The sequence below is a fragment of the Electrona antarctica genome (genome assembly GCF_951216825.1).
Source record: "Electrona antarctica genome assembly, chromosome: 2".
NCBI classification, from domain to species: domain Eukaryota; kingdom Metazoa; phylum Chordata; class Actinopteri; order Myctophiformes; family Myctophidae; genus Electrona; species Electrona antarctica.
This window is the reverse complement of record NC_136807.1, coordinates 38,791,368-38,816,713: the sequence shown is the minus strand read 5'-3', so window position 1 is coordinate 38,816,713 and position 25,346 is coordinate 38,791,368. Positions and strand designations below refer to the sequence as shown.

The window sequence follows — 25,346 nt, the reverse complement described above, 5'->3', positions numbered from 1 at the left end:
ATTGAAGAAGAAACCCGCCAGCAGTCCGAATGCCAGCTGTGGACCGACATACGCAAACCTCGACTTACAGCCAGCAGATTCAGAGAAACCACCCATGTTCGTGGGGAATCTTCCGCCAAAGCTTTGGCAGCCCGCATTCTCAAAGGAACTCCTCAGACAGCCGCAATGAAAAGAGGTCTGGATCTGGAGCCAGAAATACTCAGGAGATATGCAGACGGCTTTGATGTGTCTGTGACACAATGTGGCATCATAATCCACCCTGATGCACCTCACCTTGGAGCTAGCCCTGATGGTAAAGTCATCGATCCACAGGGAACACCACCATTTGGGCTGGTTGAGGTTAAAAGTTGTGCTGTTGAAGACCAGACACAAGTTAAACACCTCAACACAGTAAACGGCAAGCTGTGCCTTAAGAAGAGCCATAAATACTACTATCAAGTTCAGGGTCAGCTAGCTTTAAGTGGTCTTCAGTGGTGTGACTTCATCACAGACACTCTCACTGACTATGCAGTTGAAAGGATTTATAGAGATGAAGAGATTATCCAATCAATGAGAGAGAAACTTGATCATTTTTACTTTAATGTGTACATGGATGTGTTCTTAAGCCGGTAAAAAGGAGATTGATATTTATACTATTTCTATATTACTATTTCTATATTACTATTTCTACTATTTTTCTATAAGTAGGCCATAACTGGTATATACATATATATCACCATCGAAAGCCGTCACTCATCCGTATTAATTACATTACGTAATTGATTGTTAATTGGGGATAAAACATTGTTTTCATCAGATATCGATTTATTTTTCTACTATTTCTATATTACTATTTCTATATTACTATTTCTACTATTTTTCGACAAGTAGGCCATAACTGATCGACATATACGTCACCATCGAAAGCCCTCACTCATCCGTATTAATTACATTACGTAATTGATTGTTAATTGGGGATAAAAAAAATGTTTTCATCAGATATCGATGATTTATTTTTCTACTATTTCTATATTACTATTTCTACTATTTTTCTACAAGTAGGCCATAACTGATCGACATATACGTCACCATCGAAAGCCGTCACTCATCCGTATTAATTACATTACGTAATTGATTGTTAATTGGGGATAAAAATTTGTTTTCATCAGATATCGATGATTTATTTTTCTACTATTTCTATTTTTCTACAAACTTGTGTGCAACAAGCAAGTAGGCACTCGACAGTACAGTTCTAGTTTTATATATTTACATATGCTTGCAGTTCCGCTAAATGATTCTGTTTTATCTGCTGATTGTATCTGCTGACAAAGCACCATGCATGTCATCGGTATGATATACTGTATTTGCAATTTTTCAGTTTGGCTGATTTGGGACTCTTTTTTTCTTTATTTGAGAAAAAAGAGACATGACATGAGACATCTTTTCAGAATCAATGATGTGACCAAGGCTGAGAAAATAAATAGAATCCCATCTCTGTATATCTTCTTTAATTTTTCTTTGAAGGGGGCCATAGTTGATCTGCTAGTGTTCGGATATTCTTTGGTAAGTGTATTCCTAGGCATTTTAATGAGTTTTGGTTCCAATTAAATCTAAATTTCTCTCTGTTGTGTTGGGGGTGAGTAATTGAAGGCCAGAATTTGAGTCTTTTGTACATTTTGATTTGAGCTGACTCGGGTTGGGTTGTGCTTTCATTCACATTTTTTCCTATTTGCCACCCCCTAGTGCAGGGGTGCCCACACTGACCAGTTCAACAAGATCTACTCACCCAAAAAAAAGAATGATCCCATTGCTGAAATGTTTAAAAATGTACCTGAGGGGGCTTTGGAATAGTGATGCTAGCTTTACATATAGTAAGACAAACACACCTGGAATGGGAAATGGAGGGACAAATGGAATTGGTAGGGTAATTTTTGTATAACTTTGTAATGCTACTGATGTTTGTGCACAAATCTTGAAAACAAAGCATTTCATTATGGGTGTGAGCTGTCCCGTTTGTATTTTTCACACCACTTATTTGACCAAAACATGTAAAGAAAAAACATGCCATTTATAAAAGTTGAAGTTAATTTAAACAGGCCTTTTACTGAGGACAGTTATTGAGTTGAACATGTAACAACACAAATTAAATCAAGAAAATGTATACTCTTAATTTTTGCTTCGTTACAAGGAGAAAAAAAAGGAAAACCATGTCATCCATTCATGGATTAAAGCACAAACCGATCTCAGAACTGAAAGATTTGTCATGGCCTTTGCTTTTATGAAATGGCCAAGATTTATTTAGATGCCTGAGACATTGTGGTATTATTGCCATTATGACCACTTCAAATACTATCCGATCTTAAAATAACAAGCACACAAAAATAGCTGATTTACCGCCACACGTTATGTGCTTGAATATCGGGTGTGCTTCCTTAGAAAACATGCAATTTTCATTGTCTCAATATTTATAAAAACCCATACTTAAACAATAAAGAAATGCCATTTGGGTCTGTCCTATCAGTGTCCTCCTTAAATTAGTAGAGACATCATTAAGCACCCTGATAATAACTTTATTTATATAGCACCTTTCAAGGCATGAGCCACAAAGTGCTGCACAGGAAAAATAACAAGGAAATTCACAATAGAAAACAAATAAGTGACATAATAATACATTTTATTTATAACGCACTTTACCTCAAAGTGCTACAACAAGAAGAAGAAAAATAATCTTAAAATAATGCATGATTAAATAAAAGGACTAAAATTAGCACATTTCATGGTATACTGCTAAAAGGATTAAAAGCACACCGGGCAACAAATGGTCCAACTGGCCAAATGCCTTGTTAAAAAGAAATGTCTTAAGTCCCCTTTTAAAAGCGTCCACGGATTGTGGTGCTCTCAGGTGGTCGGGGAGGGCATTCCCCAGCCGAGGAGCAGCTGAACAGAAGGCCCGGTCCCCCATGGTGCGGAGTTTTGTTTTGGTGGTTTTGAGTGTGTTAGAATTTCCAGAGCGGCGGGAGCGGGTGGAGGCTGGGGGTTCAATGAGTTCCTTCAGATAGGAAGGGGCGTTGCTGTGGATGCACTGATGGGTGAGGAGGCAGACCTTGTATTCTATCCTGGAGGAGACGGGAAGCCAGTGAAGGGAATAGAGTATGGGTGTGATATGATCGTATTTCCGCACTCTCACCAGGATCCACTAGCAGCACTGTTCTGGATGTACTGGAGCCTCTTGCTAGGGATCCCGGTGAGAAGTGCTCTATCATCATGAACGTAATAAACAATAAATACCCAAACATTAAACAAATCAAGATAACACAAGATCAGTAAAAGGCAGGGAAAAACAAAAAGTTATTTATAGGAATGGGTTTTTAAATAGGGATTTAAAATGTGTGAGGGAGTCAGTGAGGCAAATTAATTCTGGAAGCTCATTCCAGAGCTTTGGTGCTCGGATGGCGAAGGCCCGATCACCCTTTGTGACGTAGTTCGCAGTACGGATTTTTAGGAGCCCCTTGCCTACGGACCTCAGGCTGCGAGGAGGGTCGTGAGGGGGCAAGAGCTCCAATAGCTTTTCAGCCCAGTTATAAGCAACAATGTCACTTGATAGCTTGCAGGTATCATGGGAGCCGTCTGCTGCTATTGAAGAAACCCGCCAGCAGTCCGAATGCCAGCTGTGGACCGACATGTCACAGACACGTCAAAGCAGTCTGCATATCTCCTCTGTATTTCTGGCTCCAGATCCAGACCTCTTTTAATTGCGGCTGTCTGAGGAGTTCCTTTGAGAATGCGGGCTGCCAAAGCTTTGGCGGAATATTCCCCACGAACATGGGTGGTTTCTCTGAATCTGCTGGCTGTAAGTCTAGGTTTGCGTAATGTGGCATCATAATCCACCCTGATGCACCTCACCTTGGAGCTAGCCCTGATGGTAAAGTCATCGATCCACAGGGACCACCATTTGGGCTGGTTGAGGTTAAAAGTTGAATACACAAGTTAAACACCTCAACACAGTAAACGGCAAGCTGTACCTTAAGAATAGCCATAAATACTACTATCAAGTTCAGGGTCAGCTAGCCTTAAGTGGTGTGACTTATAAAGGATTTATAGAGATGAAGAGATTCCAATCAATGAGAGAGAAACTCTCATTGATTGATCTCATTGAAAAGTTGTGCTGTTGAAGACCAGACACAAGTTAAACACCTCAACACAGTAAACTGCAAAAACCCACACTTAAACAATTTAAATAAAATACATATATAAGCTCACAACAATATGCAACACGCTGCGCTTGTATGTTCTGTACTTTTTAGGGATGTCCCGCTACACTTTTTCCTTTCCGATCCCACAATTTCTGTGTTAGCCGATACCGAATACCAGAGAATAATTAACATACATAAGCAAACTCCACATGCCCCAACATGTTATTTACCTGCCATAGTGTCAACCCCTTACCCCCGTGTCGGATCTGTGGTTAGACTGGCATATTTGCTGCTCCTGATATGAGCCGATATGACCAAATAAGGGCCGATCCGACACTTTTGATACGATACAGTATCGGGACATCTCTAGTACTTTTATAACATTCCTGTATGATGAAGGGCAATAATTTGTGGAAAAATATATGGTATATTTTAAAGGTCATTTTTGTGCCACACAAAGATAATTGCAGGGCGCTAGACCCTCCTGTACTAAGCTTTGTGCGTTGTGTTTACCCCATAGCGATGATTTGATTGGCTGAGCATGGAATTGACGATAAAAATTGAGGACACCAATTGTATTTTGGTGGAATGTGATTATGTATGATGAGAGCGCCCCTCACTTCACATGGGTGACTGGGTGGTAGCTCAGTCTGTAGGGACTTGACTTGGCTTTGGGGGAAAAGGTGACGTGAATGGAAGGAGGCTTCAGACTGGTTTGTCCCCTTCGACATCCAGAGGCCCCATGTAGTTGGTCATGATGCAACAGATGCTCCACAGCTGATTGACTGAACCGGTCATAGACAGAGGAACGAGTCCATCCCAGATGTGGTACTCCTTCACTCTGCGTATGGCCCTTTCCACCAAAATCCTCAGACGGGCAATCTGCTGGGTCTTGCGTGTGTCTTCTGCACTGAGCTGAGCAGATTTCTTCAGAGGAGGGATGATGAGTGTTGCCCCCACATCAGAAAGCATCTTCTCTATTAGAAATCCCTTGTCCGCCATTACTGCATCTCCAGGTTCAAGTAACAGTAACAGCTGTGATTTACGAGTTATTTCAATGTCTGAGATGGAGCCTGTATACAGTTTGGAAACAAAAGTGACTACCCCACATGGAGAGATTCCAATCAGACCTTTAAAGGTGGTGTGGTTTTTGTAGTTTGAAAACATTTCTGACTGTAGTGACAGGGCGGATGGAGTTTCACAGCGTATTTCTGTGCAGTCTATTATGACTCTGACTTCAGGGCAGTAAATCTTGAACTTGTCAGGCATTGTAGCTTGTATTTGCTCTCTGGTCATCCACAATGGTAGGGAGCCCAGAACAAGAAAAAGGTAGCTAGTCCACGTTAAGATGTTGCGACTAACTGTGGATTGGCTGACCTTGAATATGGTTGACAAAGTTCTCTCATGAAGCCCGGCTGCAACACGACAGAGGAACATGAAGAACTGATCAATGAGTGGGAGTTTGCGACGAGGACTACAGCTAGGTAGATCTTGTGCCGTTCGCTGTGCCTTGGTCCAGTACACTAGTTTTGAAGCCGAGGGCTTGATTGACTCCCAAAACACAGTGAAAACCTCCTTTGAGATGAATCTGGTGTAAAAACGGTAGTCTTCGTCTGTAACACAATACTGGTAAATAAGGGGCTGCTCCACATCAACCTTCATCTGAGAAAGCTCCATTTCCAGCATTATGACCTTGAGCTCCAACTCCCGTATTCTTCCAGAGGCAGTGTCCAGTTTAGCTTAAGAGGAAGGAAAAAAAAAAGGACATATCACTAATCCATCTATGCATTTTCCAATCTAATTCACTAAAACAGTCTTTAGCACACCTGATTTTCAGCTCAGCAGACATTAAAGATAAATCACCTGCACACTGTCTTCAGTTGTTCAATAAAGAAAACGTTATTATTAAAAAGTTAACTTTTTGGTCAAGGACTTATCAGATGTCCTTGACTATAAGGGCTAGCTCCGGAAAGAAAACAGGGGGAGGACTCTGTGTGTACATCCGAGACAAATGGTGCTGTAATGTTGCGGTCAGAGACAAGATATGCAATCCCGATCTTGAACTTCTATGCATCACATTACGACCATACTATCTGCCAAGAGAGCTTTCCAACATATTTGTGTGTGTCGTATACGTTCCACCAGATGCTAACGCCACCAGAGCAGCGAGTCGGATCGCTGACTGTGTGCACCAGCATCTACAGAACAAGCCAGACGCGACCATGCTGATTCTGGGCGACATGAACCACTGTAAACTGGAGACCTTTCTGCCAGGATTCCAGCAGTACGTGAAGTGTAACACAAGGAAGGATAAAATCCTGGATAAGTGCTATGGTAACATTAGGGGAGCATACACAGCCAGGGCCAGGCCCCCACTCGGCACAGCCGACCATAGAACTGTAGGCATGTCCGACCATAACACTGTCTATCTTATGCCAACGTACTACCGGTCCATATTTAAATCCAGTAAACCGGTAAAAAAGACAGTAAATGTGTGTCTAGGGACGCAACTGAGGAGCTAAAAGGATGCTTCCTATGTACTGACTGGGACATATTCTTTGAGGATGCTAGCATTGACACAGCCACCGAGGCTATTACTGCTTATATTTATGTTTGTGTTTAAATGATAGTGCCACAGAAAGTAATAACTAAGTTTAATAATAATAGACCATACCTCACGAATGAAATCAAGGAGTGTATACATAGGAAAAAGGTGGCCTTCAGATCAGGAGACACGGCAGCCTCAAAGGCTGCACAGAAGGAACCGAGTATACAAATGAGAGAAGCCAGAAAGAAGTTTAAGGAACGAGCGGAACAAGACTTGGCCAACTCTAACACAAAAAGACTCTGGGACTCCATCAGGGAGATGACTAATATGAAGTCGGAGAGGAAGCCCATCTTTGCTCTAGATGAGAGCGCCAGAGCGAATGAGCTTAATAATTTCTTTATGCGCTTTGAATGTGATACTTCTCAGGGATGCTACGAGGTGATTAATGAATTGAAATGTGATGCTGTTAATGACAGGATGATAATAGATCAGGACACCGTCTGTAAAGTGTTTAAAAACCATACAGACCGATAAAGCAACAGGGCCAGACGGAATGCATGCTTTCCTGTTGAAAACGTGTGCTGAGGAATTAGCCCAGCCTGGCACAGGCTTTTCCAGCTGTCACTAGACTCACATACAGTGCCGGAGATTTGGAGAAAATCAGTGATAGTCCCAATCCCGAAGAAAGCATGTCCACTAGAGAATAACGATTATAGGCCTGTGGCTATAACATCTAATGTAGTAAAATCACTGGAGAGGATCCTGACAGAGGAACTCCGAAAGGAGGTAGGACCTCGACTAGACCAGCATCAATTTGCTTATTCTAAGAAACGCAGTACATGCGATGCAATATCTACAGTAGCTCATCTCACTTTGAAACACCTGGAGAGTAAGGTAGCATACGCCAGATTACTTTGTATCGAGTTCAGCTCGGCTTTTAATACAGACATTCTGTTGCGTAAATTAGCTCAGTTAAATGTGAACCCCTTTATAATAAAATAGTATTTTTCTTTTCTCTCTAGGAGACACTGTGTAGTACAGGGGTGCCCCAAGGAACAGTCAGTTCCTCTTTTCTGTTTACCCTGTATACGGACGACTGTGTCAGCTCACATCCAAATCAGTTTGTTATCAAGTTTTCCGATGACACAGTGATACTTAGTCTGCTCAAAAGCGATAATAACATCCTCAGCCATACAGAGGGAGTAGACAAGTTTATAGAGTGGTGTGATCCACACCATCTGAAAATAAATGTAAACAAAACAGAGGAGGTCATAGTGGACCCCAGGTCCATAGGAGACCACAGTATGATTACTGTCCATGACCACAACATCAAACAGGTCCCCTCGTATAAATACCTGGGAGTACAGATCGATGAGAACCTGAGCTGGCACACGCATGTTACAACACTGTGTTCTAAGATACACCAGCGTCTACACTTTCTCAGAAGACTTAGGCTTTTTGGAGTCAGTGTAAATATGATGTTGACCTTTTATAGAGCTAGTATAGAGTCAATCCTAAGGTACGGTATGTCCAGCTGGTTTGGCAATCTGACTGTGAAGTACAAATCTCAAATAAGTAGGCTAGCAAACATGGCTGGGAAGATCATGGGCCACCCCCCCCCCCCCCCCCCCCCCCCATCACTCCCCAGGACATCTTTGAACAAGCAGTGTTGAGACAAGCTCGGAATATTATATCTGACCCCTTGCATGTGTTGTACAGAGAGTACGAGCTAATGCCATCCGGTAGGAGGTATAGAACTCCACGGTATGAGTATAACAGATTTAAACACTCTTTTGTTCCCCTGTCAACCAAAATGCTCAATCAGAGATCGCCGAATGCACTTTACTGACTGAAAGCACTTTATTGACTAGTTGCACTTTAACAAGGGAATGTGTGCAATATCTCTGTTTATGTGAACTTGTCTGTTATGTGTATGCAGCTGTGACTCTGTCTCCAAGACAAATTTCTCCCAAGGGAGACAAATAAAGAACCTTGAACTTGAACCTTGAATCTTAAAGATTATAATTGTTTATCGAGTAAGTGAAGACGCCATACTGTCAATACTTGTATCTTGTATCTTTTCTGTAAGAAGACAGTACATGTTGTATACTAACCAGGAGATGGACGGCAATCATAATCGTGATCTTTGGAGACTGCACCTGCAGTGTACTGCCTTGTTTGTACTGTCCCCAGTTCACTGTCCTCTGTCCTCTGTGATGTTGTCCTCTGTCCGCCAGACTGTCCCCTGTCTGCTGGAATGTCCCCTGTCTGCTGGTCTGTTCCTCCATGTCCTCTGTAGTCGGTGCTTCCCCCTGGGGCTAAGGGTCGGTGATATGGAAAATATGAGACAATAACTTTTCAATCAGGATACATGATATTACCACAATATTTTTTCATGCGTTTTTTAGGGTTATTATTCAAGTTACTTAACCCCTACCTGGGGCGGACATCTCCGCACAGTCATCCAAGACAGCAGCACACAGGCGCTTCCGTGCTCGCTCGTACACCGACTCCCGTGTTCTTGAACCTATCCCCAGTAGTGTAAGAAAGAAATCCCAAAACATATCACCATAGTTTTCAGTTTCATGGGTAAATGCACATATTTTTTTCATTTTTTTCAAATAAATAGAATTTGGGGTTAAAATAAAACTATATTGTTGAAAGGTTAAAGATCAATATTCTGGTGGTAATAATTGCTGTTCAGTAACAGGGGTCTCCCATCTCTCCAGCTCTTTAAGTATTTAGTATTTAGCAATACAATAGAGCCTGCAAGTCTCTAAATTGCAGTTAAAGAATAGCTACTATGAGTTGGTCTCGTCTCTTCAGGTGTTAATCTGTTCCTGACAATACGGGTACTTCATAAACAGATGTTTTAGACCTTATGTAAAAGTAGGTGTATCTGGACTAATGAGCATCAATTTGCATTGATATATAATGATGGTTGTATTAAAAAGTCTTAAACGGTTCTAATTCTGACTTATCTGCCATTTATCTACATAGACAAAATTGATAGGCCTATCAATGGATTTACTGTTTACTAAAGAGCTGGAGAGACAGGTACACAACTGTAATAGTTAGGTTTAACATTGTCATGTGATAATTACCCCAGTCATTCCAGAGGAATCTTGAAGGCACTGCTCCTCGTTTCATGCGAGTACGTCCACCACTGGTTTTGGTTGACTTCAGTATGTCCTCTGGATTGAAATGTTCACTGCACACGTGGGTGCTTCCACGAGTAATTATAAAACGTGGTCCCTCATCTCTCTTGATTGCTGTCACCCATTTGGCACGTATCGTTTCATCTCCCGGAAAGTCATGGAAGCTCAAATGGGGGGTTTTGTGCTTGCTGTTAGAGCAAGAAGGGACACTGCAGTGTTGTGACATACTGCAGCAGTGAGAAAGAAAAGGGCAACAATGATTTATTTCTATGGTAATATTAGCTTTGATATAATGTTAATTCAAAACAAGCCTAAATGTGTTTGTGTTTCAGGAAGCTTTATTCTTCTCACACATACCTAGATGACAATGCATGCGTGTATTGGTTGGTCCGTATGAGCCCCTCAGAGCAGCTCCAGGTGGTAGCAGCCAAAATCTAGCAGCTCCCAAGGAGTTACTGTTAATCTGCACAGAGGTGCCCAGTAGGTACAGGGACAGGCACGACAGTCTGTTGCCACACAGACACCTGCACTGTACAGAAAACACTGCCTGGCCCTGAAAGACACATTAAGATGCATGTAGATAACTCAGACGAGACAGTATAAGTATCATTGCTAGCATTGTCAACCCAATCTAAGGCAATTTACAAATAATGTATAAATGTATCAGCCTGTTCAGTTGATAGGCCACTGGCCATGGCAGTTTCTAAGTGTGCATGTTAACATAACAATAGATGTCGGTTGCCCACTTAGTATGAAACTACCCTCCTAACACCAGTAGGCTTAGTGGTTTCAAATGTAGCTTTGATATCATATAATGGCAAGTTATTATACATAAAAGGTAGGCTGAATGTTTAACAAAAATGAGCATGAAAGAGAGGCTGTGTCAGTGTAACTAAAACTAACATTGTTCATCCTATGCTATGCATCACAGGAGTGGGTCAGGACAAAATCACTTAAACAAATGACTAAAATGATTGATATATATAGAAACAGATTATATTAAAAGCTTTGAACAAGAGTCAAATGTATGGTGGAGGTATAGTGATCATTATACATTCATATAAAAAGGTAAAGCTTAAGATAAACCAGGCTAAATACCATAGAGTATATATATAATAGAGACTGAACTAGCGCGAAGCTCCGCCCCCCCAGCTATTCATGTCAGTGGAAGTTGCTCAGTGGCGTTTTGAAGCACCCGGAAGACTGCCGGAAGTCCCTCCCAGGACCTCAACTTTGAGGTCCTGAGTGACGTAGGGCAACCGAGCGCTCAACGTTAAAGCCCAGCTGCACGGGGTTTCCCGGTCATGAATCCACGGGTCCGCCTGTAGTCCCTCGTCCTACCACTAGGACCTAGAGCTTCAACGTTGGAAAGCCTGCCTGCCCCCTTGCTAAATACACAGAGGGAAATCGCTAGCATCATTAGCATTCGTTAGCTTCCATTTCCAACTAACGTAGACATTTTTACAACAGTAAAATGCAAAAGACCGATAACATTAGCAAGACAAGATCATCGCAAAGCCGTAAATACCATTACCTTATAATGTACCGTTCGAAATTAAATATTGTCGCCGTAGATCTTAAGAGGTCCATAACAACTCAATGGAGCTAAAAATATTTTCCCCTCCAACGCGTAAACCGGAAGAGGAAATGACATCACGTGAATCCGGGCTGATCGAGCGCTTCCGGGATCACGTGACCGGGCTGTTCTGTGCCCCCTCAATAACGCCCCGCCCCCCCCTTGCAGCAGCAGACTTTACCTGAACGGACTCAGACAGTCAGACGCTTCTCCGCTCTTTAGCAGCCTTAGAGAACGTGATGGCGTCTTTCAGTTCTGAAGAAGGCAAATATCCAACGAATTTAGCCTCCCGCGACACCCCCGGAATGCCCGGATATTTCCTCGAGACTCCGAATACGTCAGGTAAGCAGCTATTCGGCGACGCTGAATTGATAGCATATTTGAGCTAACTAGATTTCTAGCTAGTCTCTACGCCATGTGGTCGGTGCAGATAAACGTACTACCTTTGGTAAAGAGATGAAGAGCGCAACAGGCCACCCCAAAAATACTTTGGCCATGTCTCGCATTGCTTTTGGTTAGACCTTTTCTTAAACGTTTTAGTATATTAGGCCTACCTTAGCCTACCTTAGGAACTGCAGACGGAATTGGCAGCGGTGGCCGAACGGATTGCTGAGCGGTCTTGATACCGGAAGGTCGCCAGTTCGAATCAGCGGTCCGACACGTTAAAATTACCACCGCTGAAGTGCCCTTGAACAAGGCATTGAACCACTACGATGAAATGTTCTATGAGCAGGGCCTGTCTGGAAACAAGTTCTTGAGCTTAGCCCAGATACCCTGGGTAAATATAGTAATCATTTCATTTCAGACCAGCCTCTCGTCTGTAGCATAACTAAAAAACGTTTTACCTACTCACCAAAACAAAGGCGGTTTGTGTAATTAGAAAGTCTACTTTCCTTAGTCTACTGGAAGCCCCCATAGGTCCCATGCTAGACCCAGAAATGTTTAGTATAAACTTTTATGATTCAAATGTCATCTATAGGCTTAGCAGATGCAATTTGAGTAATTAGCATAATATGTGACCATACCATTAACATCCTGTATAAGGCAAAAACAAATCTAAATTTCACCATTCTTTAAGTATCATGTGATGTGTTACAGCCTCATTTCAAAATGGATTAAATTCGTTTTTTTCCTCACCAATCTACACACAATAGCCTACCCCATAATGATGAAGTGAAAAGTTTTCAAATATTTTGTTAATTTATTAAAAATAAGAAACTGGAAAAAGACAAGTATTCACACTCTTGACTTCACTCGTTATAACTTTTACCAAACGTGGGTGAAACAGCGTGCAGCCGTGCACGCAAAGAGTGCACGTGCGCACTGCGCACGCACATGGAGTGGACGGATTGATTGATGGCACAATCCGTCCACTTTTGTAGCACCTCGCTTACAAAAGTGTGTGAGCAGGCTGCGCAGCGCAATACGAATGACCGACCTGTCACCTGGCTGCCGCTGGATACATAATTGTATTACTATTAGTCAGTGGCCTGCATAACGAGCAACGTAAAAAAGGCAAAGATCCCCCCACCACCTCCTTCCACCACGCCGAGGTGTATATGTACGATGTTTTGTCTGAACTGAAGCAGTCAAAGCCAAGGAGAATGTTACAATACTAATTCACCATCGAGTAGCCTCTGCACTGAATATCACACTTGCATGATAGAACAGCAGGATACAAACGGACTGTCTGTCTGTCCATGAGCAACATGAAATTAATTGATGATTATCTATCCATCCATCCATCTGCATACAAAACTAATAGTCTATCAGCATAAAAACAAATTGATTAGGCTATAGATTATATAAAAACAACAACAAATCCAGATGAATATCAATATTGTGATCATTTCTGAAAAGATATTGTGATATAATATTTTACCATATTGCCCGCCCCTGCCTCATATCACTTTATTAAAGAAAAATCACACCCGTGTGAACCGAGTGGTGCAACTACACATTTATTGTTATAGTTACTGTACATTAGAACCAGGAAAGATTGATTCACTCTGACGTGATATCTGTGATGTCAGTGACGTCACATACTAACCATAGCAACCATGCTCGTTTTTTTGGTTGCTAACTATAGCAACCATGCTCGTTTTTTTGGTACGAACAAACACGGGTACAACGCCAGTTGTTGGAGTGGTTTGCACCACTCAAAAATCACACCTGTGTGAAGTGAGGGGCACTCTTATCATCATACATCATCATGAATCATCTCATACTGGCCAATCAGAATGCCTGTTGCCTGTGATTGGTTAGCTGATTTGCTCGTTTACATATGACGTACATTTTCCTTTCAATGTCAATGGCGTTTAATGTTTTGATGTTTTTAATTTATGTCATATTTAGCTGAATTTTGACCTAATTTCTCCGTTCATTGTCAATGGCAAATCTTGAGACGTGTGGGGACTAAAGCTGTAAATACATTATTTGCTAACTTTTCATCGTGCTCCTAAAATAATTTGTGTGCTACTAGATTTTTCAACTTAGTAGCACACGTGCTACTTGGAAAAATGCTAAGCGTCAAGCCCTGGTTGCAACCCACAGGTTGAGAACCCCTGCTCTATAGCAATAATTAGTCTTTATTTTTGAGGGTCTCTAGCTCCTCCTATGTCCAGCTTTGAGCCATTGACAATGACTGGCCACTGGCCAGCTTTGAGTGTTTGTGTAAAACACAAACATTGCATAAACGCAAACATTGAAGACGGTGAAGGTGAGGACGCAAATTCTAATTGGCCGGAATGAGATGATGTATTATGATGACATTAGCACCCATCACTTAACGGCAAAAAACTACTTTCTGGCCTTGACAGCCCATACATCCAAACAGAAAAGTCCTATGTGATTGTATTCAATTTGTATCACCAACATTACAGCTTCACATAAAGCTTGAATTACAGTATGCTCTTTCTATATGTAGTGTTGTTTCATAAAAATCCACTGTAGAGATATGTTATGAGATTTTGGAAGTGCTCGTTTTCATTAATGCAATGTCCTGCTGCCTTCTGCATTGTGACATTTAGAAACAGGTGGCATGCAGGCTTAGCACCATTGAGTGATTTACAACAAAGTGCTTCCAAACTCCAAAGCACCTTGCTGCTGCTGTTTTGCCAGTCTAGATGAGGGGGGGTGTTTCTGTGGAAAAGTGGTGCATCCACCACACAAACTAAAATAAAAGGCTAACCACACTGTGGATCCAGTTAGCTTGCATACTGACTCGCTCCATCACTTAATGGCTCCCCCCTGAAACGGTTACTGTTTTAAATTATAACTTTGTCTCCTCATTTCTTGTTGAACACCTTAAGGAATGATGAAGGCAACTTTGGACACCGAACACGGAACGCTGTGCCTGCTGATACAACAAACTCCCCAAAATGATAAGGTAATATCGCAGCTATTTCTGTTGCTCCTGTTAATTTGAATGGTGGTCAATGCTTTGCTTATGGTTTATATCGGATGGACAGGGGCAAAAACAGTCGGCATGGTGGATGCGATAAATAGAAATGCCCTCCAACATTATGATGGTGGCATTGGTGTGTAATTGGTGTTTGGCTGTATAATAAATAAATAATAATGTAATGGGAAGAACAGAACTTAGAAGTACTTACTTTTAGTTGGGGGCTGGTTTAAGGAGCGAGTGTGTGTGTGTCATTGGGTGGCGTTCGGCAGCACTGCTGTTGGCTGTGAAGGGAAGACAGTAGGGGAGGGGGCAAGAAGAGTAAATAGGTTAGGTGGGGTATGATATTGAGTGGCAGTGTGTGACGTAGTTCCGTTTTGGATATGGTAAATGTAATGTGTCAGTGTACTGGGTACCTGTGGCCTGGGTTGCTGCCATTGTTGCTGAGAAGAGGTGGGGAGTTTGTGAATGGCAGTATGTGACAATGATGTTATGTTGATGCAGTAAATGTAAATGGGACAATGATGCTGTTTGGATATAGTAAAATATCGAAGGATAGAAAAGATCATTTAGAAAGGCACGGTATGTAGACATTTGTTATATGGCTGTTGTAGTAACTAATGTGTTAATGAATGCATGTGAAGTTAGTGGATTCAGTGCAGTGAAAGGGTCTGGGAGAACGTACACACAAAACAGATTTTGCCCATTGCTGTGGGAGTGAGGGGTGCTGTTATACATCATATACATTACATTCCATGCTCAGCCAATCAGTACAGTACACTACAGTACAGCGCACATACTGTACAGTGACTATAATAACAATCAAAGTATAGTAGCATCACTCCGTTCACACAGAAATCATGGTTTGGCTGTGTGACTGTAAGCAGAAAAGGGCACGCACACATGCACACAGTCGGAAAATAATAACTTACACACACACACACACACACACACACACACACACACACGCACGTGTGTAGTAGCTGTGGAAATAATGAATGTATGAGAATGTATTGGATTCTGTGCAGTGTAAGTGGCCGTGAAAAGACACGCAGAAAACATGGTTATGACATGGCTGTGGGACTAAGCAAAAGATGGCACGCACGCATGACACTGGAAACATAATAACTTTGTGTGGTAGGGCTGCAACTAACGATTATTTTCATAAACGATTCATCGGATGATTATTTAAACGATGAATCGATGAATCTGATTATGCTTGATCCCTGGCTAATAAGACAAATATGCCTTAAAACATTATACTTGCCCTCTATGAATAAAAATAAAAACACCATCAATATTTCATTTCTTTCATAAATAGAGAATCTTTCACTCAATAGGGACTGCTCAGGTTGATGATATGTCCATGTGTGGTCCAGCCCTATGAAATGCATATTCTAACACCACCGTATCTCCTCACCACCTGTGCCAATCGCTCCCACTTTTCACACAGGCATTGACTCACAACGGGTAAGGGCTAGTAAAAACAACTTAATACTTCCTAAGGCTAATATGAGCATCAAAGCAATATTTAGATACTTTTTTATTAGCACGTGCATTCCATACATTCCCTGGGGCTGGACCACACATGGACATATGACATCCTCAATTTGCGACAGGAGCAGTTCCTATTGAGTGAAAGATTCTCTATTTATGAAAGAAATACAAATATTTAAGGTGTTTTACAGGTTTAATGTTTGTTTTTAGTTCAATGTTTTAAAAACGCCATTGACAATAAAGGGAAAATGTCATATTGTCCCTCATTACGTCATATTGTCTCTTTATTGTTAATGGCATTTAATGTTTGTGTTGGCACAGTTTGTTTTACATCACCATTACATCACCTAATCAACATGAGTTAGACTTTAATATATTAGAGCCCCTCACTTCACACGGGTGTGATTTTTACTTTTAGTTATAGAGGGCAAGTATAGTGTTTTAAAGGTGTAATGAAACGGAAATGGTGGACATTTTATTATGAAGTTTCAAACGGTTTCAAGTTGAAACACCGGTCTGAAGTTTCTGAACCAATCAGAGCGTCGCATCCCTTCAGGCGATGGGACGGTAGCTAGGGAGTGTTGCTATGCTATACGCAGCAGCGTGGTGTGTGTTTGTTTACAAATGAAATAGACGGACAACTGTACCAGTTTACTGTTATGTGGCTTATTTCTACCCTATAATGTTTTCAGATACATATTTTAGCGTGATGATTAAGTTGAAACCGAGTAATACACTGTCTGGATGTTATCTGGAATGGGAATAAAAACGGAGGATTTCTGTAATCAATAGCAGCTGTGCTTGCACGGATGCGCACATATGGAGAGGATACGGGTGAGCTTCATTTTTATTGGCTTTTATCGATGTTGGCCTCGACACGTCATCACGCAGCACGTTTTCGTTTTCAGGAAGTAATAAAAAAAATATTTTTATGGACTTTTGATATAAAAACACACAAATGAGAATTTTCCCATTTTTTTTTGGCATCCATTGTTAGGTATGCTCATATGATGACCACGGAGATGGTCTAAAAGTGTGAAAGATTTTTTATTTCACTACACCTTTAAGGCATATTTGTCTGGCCAGGGATCCTTTTTCATATATGAGTGACTGACTGTCGCAAACGATACAGAGACACCTCCCTAACAATAACGCAGAGACAGCTTGTTTATTTTTGGACCACAATTCTTACATGAACCGATTTTAAGATGACCCCATGTTGTTCTCCATAGAGAAATTACTTCCGTGAACCAGGGGATGAGCAAGTGACGTCAGGACTTCGGCGCTCTATAAAGATGGTGTGCACGTGGGGATTTTGGCAGTTTTTACGTGGACGCTAGCGCTGGCTAGCAACAAAGCTAATTTTTTTTTAACGCTCCATTAAGGCCAAGCAAATCTCAGGCGTGGCGACCTGGACAATGGTAGATTCATCTCGTTAATCATGCATTAGTGGTCGTGCTGTTGGCAAACTGAAAGTACCTCCTGTTCCTTTACTGTCACAGGGGTGAGTGTCATCCCTTCACAAACAGACTCACATTCATCACTGAAGTCATGTTTGTCAATTTGTCAAATCTAGAATAGAAAATATTCAGATCGTTTCACAGTTTAACAGGGTTGTCACATGGAGGGGCTGCTTTTCAGTCCCTTCCAAGCATCCCTTGCATTGCCATTCCTCAGTTTCTCCTCAACTTTGTCTTTGTCTGTTTTCCCTTTTTTAATCATGAGACTTATTTCCTTCTCTAGGTCTCTGACTTTAATCTGGTCTCCCTCCAGAAATGCCATGTTTTCTTTTGATTTAGAATATATGTTTGATTTCTTTATCGACCCATGGTATGGCTTATTATTGGGGTAGATTCTAACCTCCTTTGTTTTAATATAATTGTCATCGCTCGCGTGTCATCGTACCAAAACCTAACGTTCTCATGGAAGACAGTTGACTGGCCCTTAAATAGGCTACCCGCTGCTATAGGCCTATTATTGTTATATATCATTGACCTAAATGGCGTTATATCATTATCAACAATGATAGTATGATTTAAAAAAAAGGGTTAGGCTCATGTCTTTTTCATAAATTGCTTTGGACATGTGGAAAACTTAGTTAAACATGCAGAGTGACACATTAGGCATTAGGCCACTACTTTACCTGGATAACATCATCTTTTCGTTTTGACATGAAATAATAATCCTGTACCTTCACCGTGTAGCATTTGGTTTCATTAGCGCGATCGTGACAAAATAGCCTACAGCTGCTGCTGCCCGCAGAGCATACATGAACGGTAAAGATACCAAGGATTGGACAGTGCTACGCAACATGGAAGTAACACTGACTCCAAGCCGTTTATAAATCACAGTCAGTGAACGGACGAGTCAACCTTTCACCGCCGTTTGGTGTGTCGTCGTCCGTCCGCCCCCCCGCCACCCCACGCACAATCGGAAGAGTTTTCAAAGAGACGAGTAGAGTAGGATACAAAGGAAGCCTGAAAGGCAAGCATTTGCATTCCAATGGGCGATTGAGGGTCGTGCTCTACGCGCAACGGCCATCAGGTGACTTCAGGTCTGGTGGTCCTCTCTCTTTTCTCAGTGTTTTCAAATGGATTTTTATACGACGGGAAAACCTACCGGTGGTTGGGAACCTCTGGTCTAAAGGAATCAGTCAATCTCGTAATGAGTACAGCAGTCAGTCACACACACACACACACACACACACACACGATGGGTCTGATTTTATTCATGTTGGTGGGATTGTGCATGGTGGTGTGTTGCACTAGCACCCCCTATGGACGAACTGCAGCTGTTTGAGTCACTCACTCATGTTTTGAATTTATGTTTAATTCCTTTCTCTCGCCTTTTCTTGTACCTACACAGGCCACCGAGATGGGAAAAGAACTGAGTATAACCAGTATGGCATCAGAGTACCTGATGCCAGTTCGGGCAATTTTCTGCGAAGATTCGCAGACCTACACGGTGTTCAGCCCCCCACATTGTAAGTACTGCACTGCCAGAGAACCTTATTTTTAACCAGCTTTCTGTGTCTGTGTGTACCATGGAATTGAGGATAACAATCACACTTGTGTGAACCGAGTGGTGCAACAAGGTGGTGCAACAAGGTCCCCGGAACAAATACATAAGAAAGAATAATATATTTGCTATGTGCAATGCAGTTTGCTTTAATTGGTTACCGGCACGGCTGTTATTGAATCAAGTAATCAACTATTTTCAGTAAGCTACTATGCTGTGTTGTAAGATGCACAGTTGAAATCATATAGTTATATGGGTTTCATTCAAGTACTCAAGTCATTCAAGCTACTCCCCAACAATATCGCTGAGACAGTTTGTTTATTTTTGGACCAGAATTCTTATGAGACTATTTGAAAAACTGCCGTGAACCAGGGGATGAGCGAGTGAAGTCCGGACTTCGGCGCTCTATAATAAATACTAACTAGTATAACGCTTTACAAACATACCTACCACTACTGGACCTATATTCTTATTCTTTATTATTTAGCACTTGTTGTGCCGCTTGGCTTCAGCGTTTGCCTGTCATGCTGCACGAGTCACTCGCCACGGTACAGACATTGCTGCACATTCTCTCACAAATCCCTCTCTGTCTCTGTCTCTGGAGTCACGTGGTTATCATCAAGATGTACTTCACAATGTTAATGATTTTTTTCAGACCTACAGTTCTAGGAAACACAGAATTGGGGGACTTCTTTTTATTATAGGTATATTAATGACATAGTAAAATGTTGAAAATGAGTGGAATTCCCCTTTAATCAGAGACTGCTATTACAGTCTATTGCCACAAGATGGCCCCTTTCGCAATTGCAGTGCTGCCAACCTGCACGCATTTTGTGTAGAAACCACGCAATTCTAGGTCTCAGTACGCACGTACGAAATGCACAATGAAAACTATGTAATTTTCAGTTCCAGAGTGATTTCTGCGTTTTGTATGGATCCCACCGCAGTTCCAGGAATGCAACGGGTTATTTTGGATCCCACCTAGTTCTAGGAATGCCCCGCTGTGATTGGCCGGCTGGAAAAGCCAATTGGAGCGACTTTCATGTTGTTCGGTGCCCCGACCCGAGTAGAAAGTAGAAACTAATTGCTCCTTATAAATCATGATATAGTAGCAGGAATTGTTAAATGTATTGAACCGAGCCGTCTTGTCTGAACGAGCGTGTACATTTGGCGCCACTGCCAAAATGAAATTACGTACATGTATGTATCTACAGTCAGCGAGTGAATGTCCTGCGTGGCCAAAATGAATCTCATTGGAACAACTTGAAACAATCTCCAGGTACTTAGTTTGAACTATGGGGTTGGTATGGTGCTTGCCTTCAACTCAACTGGTCTGTTTGGGTTGGATTGGAATTCTCAGGCCCGTTAAACTCTAAAGTAGTGGTTCTCAAACATTTTCATGTCAAGGACCCCCAAATTGACATGTATTCTGCAATTCTATGCAATTCTATGTATTCTGAAATTATTTTCTGCTAGGGAAATGTTTTGAAGATTTAACAATGTTTCAAAAATAGCCGATCTACAAGCTCAACATGGGTAGTAATGGGATGCGTTGTGAGCTTGTAGATTGGCTATTTTCAAAGTATAAAATGGGATTAAAGTGATTTCAAATGTTCCATATTTTGCTGTGGCCTCTCTGGAACTTCCTCAAGGACCCCTTGAGGTCCCCATACCACACTTTGAGCATCTTGCAGAGGGCGCTGTTTTTCATTTGTTTTCAGATTGCACTTAAGAACAAAAAGGCACCCTAAGGCCCTCATTTATCAATAGAGTGTAAAAATTCGAGCGTTTGTTTTGGAGTACACTCACGTCTGCATGACATTTATGAAGTGATCCCAAACAGCTGATCCTTCCTTAATTTCATTCCTAGTAGTGATAAATGTGACGGCTGAAATCAATCTGGCACGCGTTATAAAATCAAGCCTCGCCCTCGTTTTTGCGACATGAACAACTGCAATACGACCAAACAACGTATGGAAACCATAGTTACATGATAAAGCCAATAAAAAAGTTTCCCCCTCTTGCCTTGCTGCGCGCCTCACCAGATTAGATTAGATTGCCTCGCTAGTCGCTGCAGTGGCTGGGCTGTAAACTGTCAATTTAATTATATGAATGTGCAGCCTAAACCTTAACGTAGCCTCATGTGGCACTGGTGGTGGTGGGCTGGCTGGGTTAGCCTACCTATCTCCGATGCGGTCCCCACTTGCGCTGGCACGGCACATTTGGCATTCGAGCGACGTATTGGGTTTATCCTTAAACGAGGAGGAGATTGCACATACCGTAACTCCAGATAGACATCGGCCTGCAGTAGGCTACCCATGTTGGGAGACTTGACTCCGCAGCTGCAGCAGTTCACTCTGCACTACTCTCCAACGTCCTGTCATGGAAATATTCCAGCACATGCAGCCCAAATCATTGCATGTATGCCATGCAAAACACTGTGGTAATTACCGCCGGTAAGGGGGCCCGACAATAACCGTGGTAATAAATATCCCATACCGCCCCAGCCCTAGACCCCATGTTGTTCTCCATAGAGAAATTACTTCCGTGAAACAGGGGATGAGCGTCAGTGCCTGTTGTTTTTTTCACCCCCAGTTTCCGCTTTATTAACTCTGATGTTTTTTTTTCCATTTGAGCGGCACCAATTTGTGCCTGGACCACAACACCGGCCTGGGTGTCATTTAATTTCACTGGCACTTCTGGAGCAATATTGCTGTAGGTAGGTCTGTCTCACCGTCTGACACCGAGACATGTATCTACCACTTCATTGTACAAGCAGCTGCTGCTGGTCAAAGTACTTTCCTTGTCTTCCAAACTTTTATTTCCATTTTAAGCCATAATTGCACCATTTTAACTACGCTGTTAGTATCTTGCTTTGCCACCGTTTAGTTTGTTGTGATCCGTGAATGCATTGTCGGCAGTGCTCGGCACAACCAACGCAAACACGGCACCCCAATCCCCCCTTCCCCCCAGAGATTACTCGTACCACCAGAGGGCCTGACAAAAGTTGCTCATAACTCTAAATCTATGGCGCTCTCCATGGTTTTGATCATAACACAGATGTTCTGTGGTCATTTCTGACTTCAGCAAGCACCTCGTTTGGAATATTAATGCTTCTAGAGACATAAGACGAGGTAGTGTGAGGTACTAAGGCAGGCTTTCCCAAACTGGTGCGCGCACCACTTGTGGTGCGTGAACGATCTCTAGGGGGTGCGGTGCGCAACATGAAAAGGGTAATGGGGGACAGTTTATGGTGTTAACACAAATGGCAAAATTGGTAAAACACTGTTTTAAGGAGATGTATAGAGCCGCAGCCGCTCCGTGTCTCATACTCTCCGTGTCTGAGAGAGAGTGCAGTCAACATTCCAGCCCCCCGCTCTTCCCCCTCCCCTCACACATGCACCGATTCTTTAGTTTTAACTCAAGACAAGACCACTCACTTGTTTGTAAAGATACAACTGCCTTGCTGTTGTATCTTTAGTTAACCAAACTAAAATCCAGTAATCCACACGTGTCAGAAGGCTATGTTAACCAGGAACACAAGTGAAGTAATTAACAACACCAGCTGGAAATGCTTCAGTCTTTGATTGTGTGTGTGTGTCACTCTCCCTGAAATTATTTATATATATATAGTGCATTATAATTACACAGCCAAAATGCAGTACTATTAGTCCTGCGCATCCTTTCAGTTTGATTTTCAGGGAGAGTCACACACACACACACACACACACACACACACACACACACACACACATTTTGGCAACAAAAAAAAACATTTATGTATGTATTTTTGTTTGTTTTGTTTTTTTGTCAAATAGAACATTGGGTGGTGCTTCAGCTAGGTCAGGGGGAAATAGGGGGTGCACGACCAAAAACGTTTGGGAACCGCTGTACTAAGGGAACATTATGCCTCCCGGTTTTGGGGGGTAATGGAAGGCGGGGGTTTTAAGAGTAAAATATGCCTAATCTGCGTGGCATTCTAGCGCCTTTATTATGAAAAATTCCCCGGCAAAAGAAGTGTTAAAATAAAATGATTTTCACAATCGGGCTATATCTAACGTCTCCTTGCTTTAACATGTAATGGTATTTCCTACCTGCCAATGTTGATAGGGGGACAGTTAAGTGTGGGACTGGCTTAAGTTGCTGTGTTGTCAGCGCTGCATGTTATGATTCTTATGATGCTGCGTTGGGTGATTGGTTCGAGTTGAATAAAGTGGTGCTGGCCCCATCTATCCGTATGTGTAATGACATGTTAAATAGTATAAACCTCAAATATACTACAACCCTGTTTTTTAGGATATTTTCATTGGAATAAAACGTTGTCTTATATTCTGCACAATACGGTATTCATTAACTCCAAGAGTTTATGTTGAGAAATCATGGTGCATGCAGACGTTGTAAAGCTTCGCCCCCAAACTTTGTATTTCAGGCAGTCTTGAGGAGCTCCGTTCTCGTCAGGCTGACAACTTGGACCTCTTGGAGCTGAACACAATAAAGTACATTATACTTGTGGTGTGTGAAGCTCTGCTCGTCTGTGTGAAGAATACAATTCCAATTCCAGGGTGAGTTTCCGGAACAAATTATTTGACATGTCTGTCTGTGTGAACCGCTAATCTCGTACAATGCTGGACTGATCAGCGTCAAGTTTCTATGCACATATACATATCGGCCTCATGGTGACATATCGGGCTGCTTTGCTTTTCGGCCCATAACGGGCAGATGTGGAAAATGCAGGGCAAAGGATTTTCCTTGGCTTCTAGGAGTGTGCATACAATTTTGTACACAAATCGGTTATAGGTGAAAACATGAATTGGCTTGTTAGAGCACCACCATGAGTCTGATTTGATATTTTCTTTGTGGTATTTCTTCCTCTGCCTAGTGGGAAAAGTTGGTTTTACAAGTTAGCATTAGCATTGAGTGACTACTCAATGCTACTACTAGTGACTACATGCAGTTAGCAGTTACCTAAGCCTAAAAGTCTACTTGACCGTCAGTGTCATAACCAATGTTCCCCCTAAGGTGCGCCCGTGCGCGCGCGCGCACATGGCCAAATGCTCTCGCGCACAACTGAAATCTGTCGCGCACAGACACTGACGCTGGTGTAAAAAAAAGTTTTCTTAAAAAATTGTCTCCCCCCCCCCCCCCCCATCTACATTACAGTAATAATACCTATCCCGAGTCGACATTTGCCCACACTGTATTTCTATTTATTTTACAGTTTATTTAGATTACACAGGCGAGGCGACAGACAGGTCTCCTCCTCTCCTCTCCTCCTGTGTATGTCTGCGCGTTTGCTTGGACCCGTGCGTTGATGGGACATTTAGATTTAAAAGGCGAACGGATGGAAGTGTGGATAAAAGAACGGCTGTGCGCAACAACAACGAGAGGGGGACTAACGTTAGCTTCGCATTAGCTGGTTAGCTAACGTCACGGTTATCACTACAGCACAACAAGCCCCCAGTCCCGGTGTACTTGTGAATGAAACATGTGGAAGCTAACGTTAATCTCTAGCGGTCTAGCCCCATATGGAACCTATCTCTGTAATTCTCCAATCTGTTAATACATCTTTCTTCAATCAATCAATCCCTCTGCTATGTAGCTACATATAATAATAGCCCATAGCTGGCGTAGTAGGGGCCATAAGGGTCTGCTGACGTTCGACAATCTGAGAAACTAGGAGTTCAAAAACACCAACAAACTCGTCTGTGTGTTTGTGTGTGTCCCAATAAAGTTTTTACGTTTTCTCATTCCCCCCATGTAATGCACAATTGAGTATAACAGTCGTTCTCAACCTGTGGGTCCCCACATGATTTGGGGGGGGGGGGGGGGGGGGGGGGGGAATGGATATATACAACCACTACGTAACATTGGTGAACTGTCGAGAGAGTGGTTAGTGACATTGTACAAGTAGTATAAATTAGAGACCAGCGGGTGGCGGATTTAGCCGCGGTTGCCGCGGGTGAACCGCAGTTTA

The 25,346-nt window shown here is 42.2% G+C and overlaps 2 protein-coding genes across 2 annotated transcripts in view; one reads left to right on the top strand and one right to left on the bottom strand.

The window, feature by feature from the left end:
- Positions 1–4,877: 4,877 nt before the first annotated feature.
- Positions 4,878–9,989, bottom strand: LOC306933240 (uncharacterized protein; the record flags this gene model as incomplete). Its single annotated transcript, XM_079515377.1, has 4 exons — positions 9,825–9,989; positions 9,158–9,247; positions 8,835–9,038; positions 4,878–5,911 (listed from the first exon to the last, which is right to left on the bottom strand). Exons 1-4 carry the CDS (start codon positions 9,868–9,870, stop codon positions 4,878–4,880), a joined length of 1,374 nt encoding a protein of 457 aa, XP_079371503.1. The 5' UTR covers positions 9,871–9,989.
- Positions 9,990–11,681: 1,692 nt separating this feature from the next.
- Positions 11,682–25,346, top strand: part of LOC306938192 (uncharacterized protein) — a 54,491-nt gene continuing 40,826 nt past the window's right edge. Inside the window, exons 1-4 of the mRNA XM_079522253.1 lie at positions 11,682–11,796; positions 14,766–14,842; positions 19,220–19,337; positions 23,802–23,934. Of these exons, the coding sequence (XP_079378379.1) occupies positions 11,694–11,796; positions 14,766–14,842; positions 19,220–19,337; positions 23,802–23,934 (431 nt within the window). The 5' untranslated portion in view covers positions 11,682–11,693. The remainder of the gene's footprint in view (positions 11,797–14,765; positions 14,843–19,219; positions 19,338–23,801; positions 23,935–25,346) is intronic.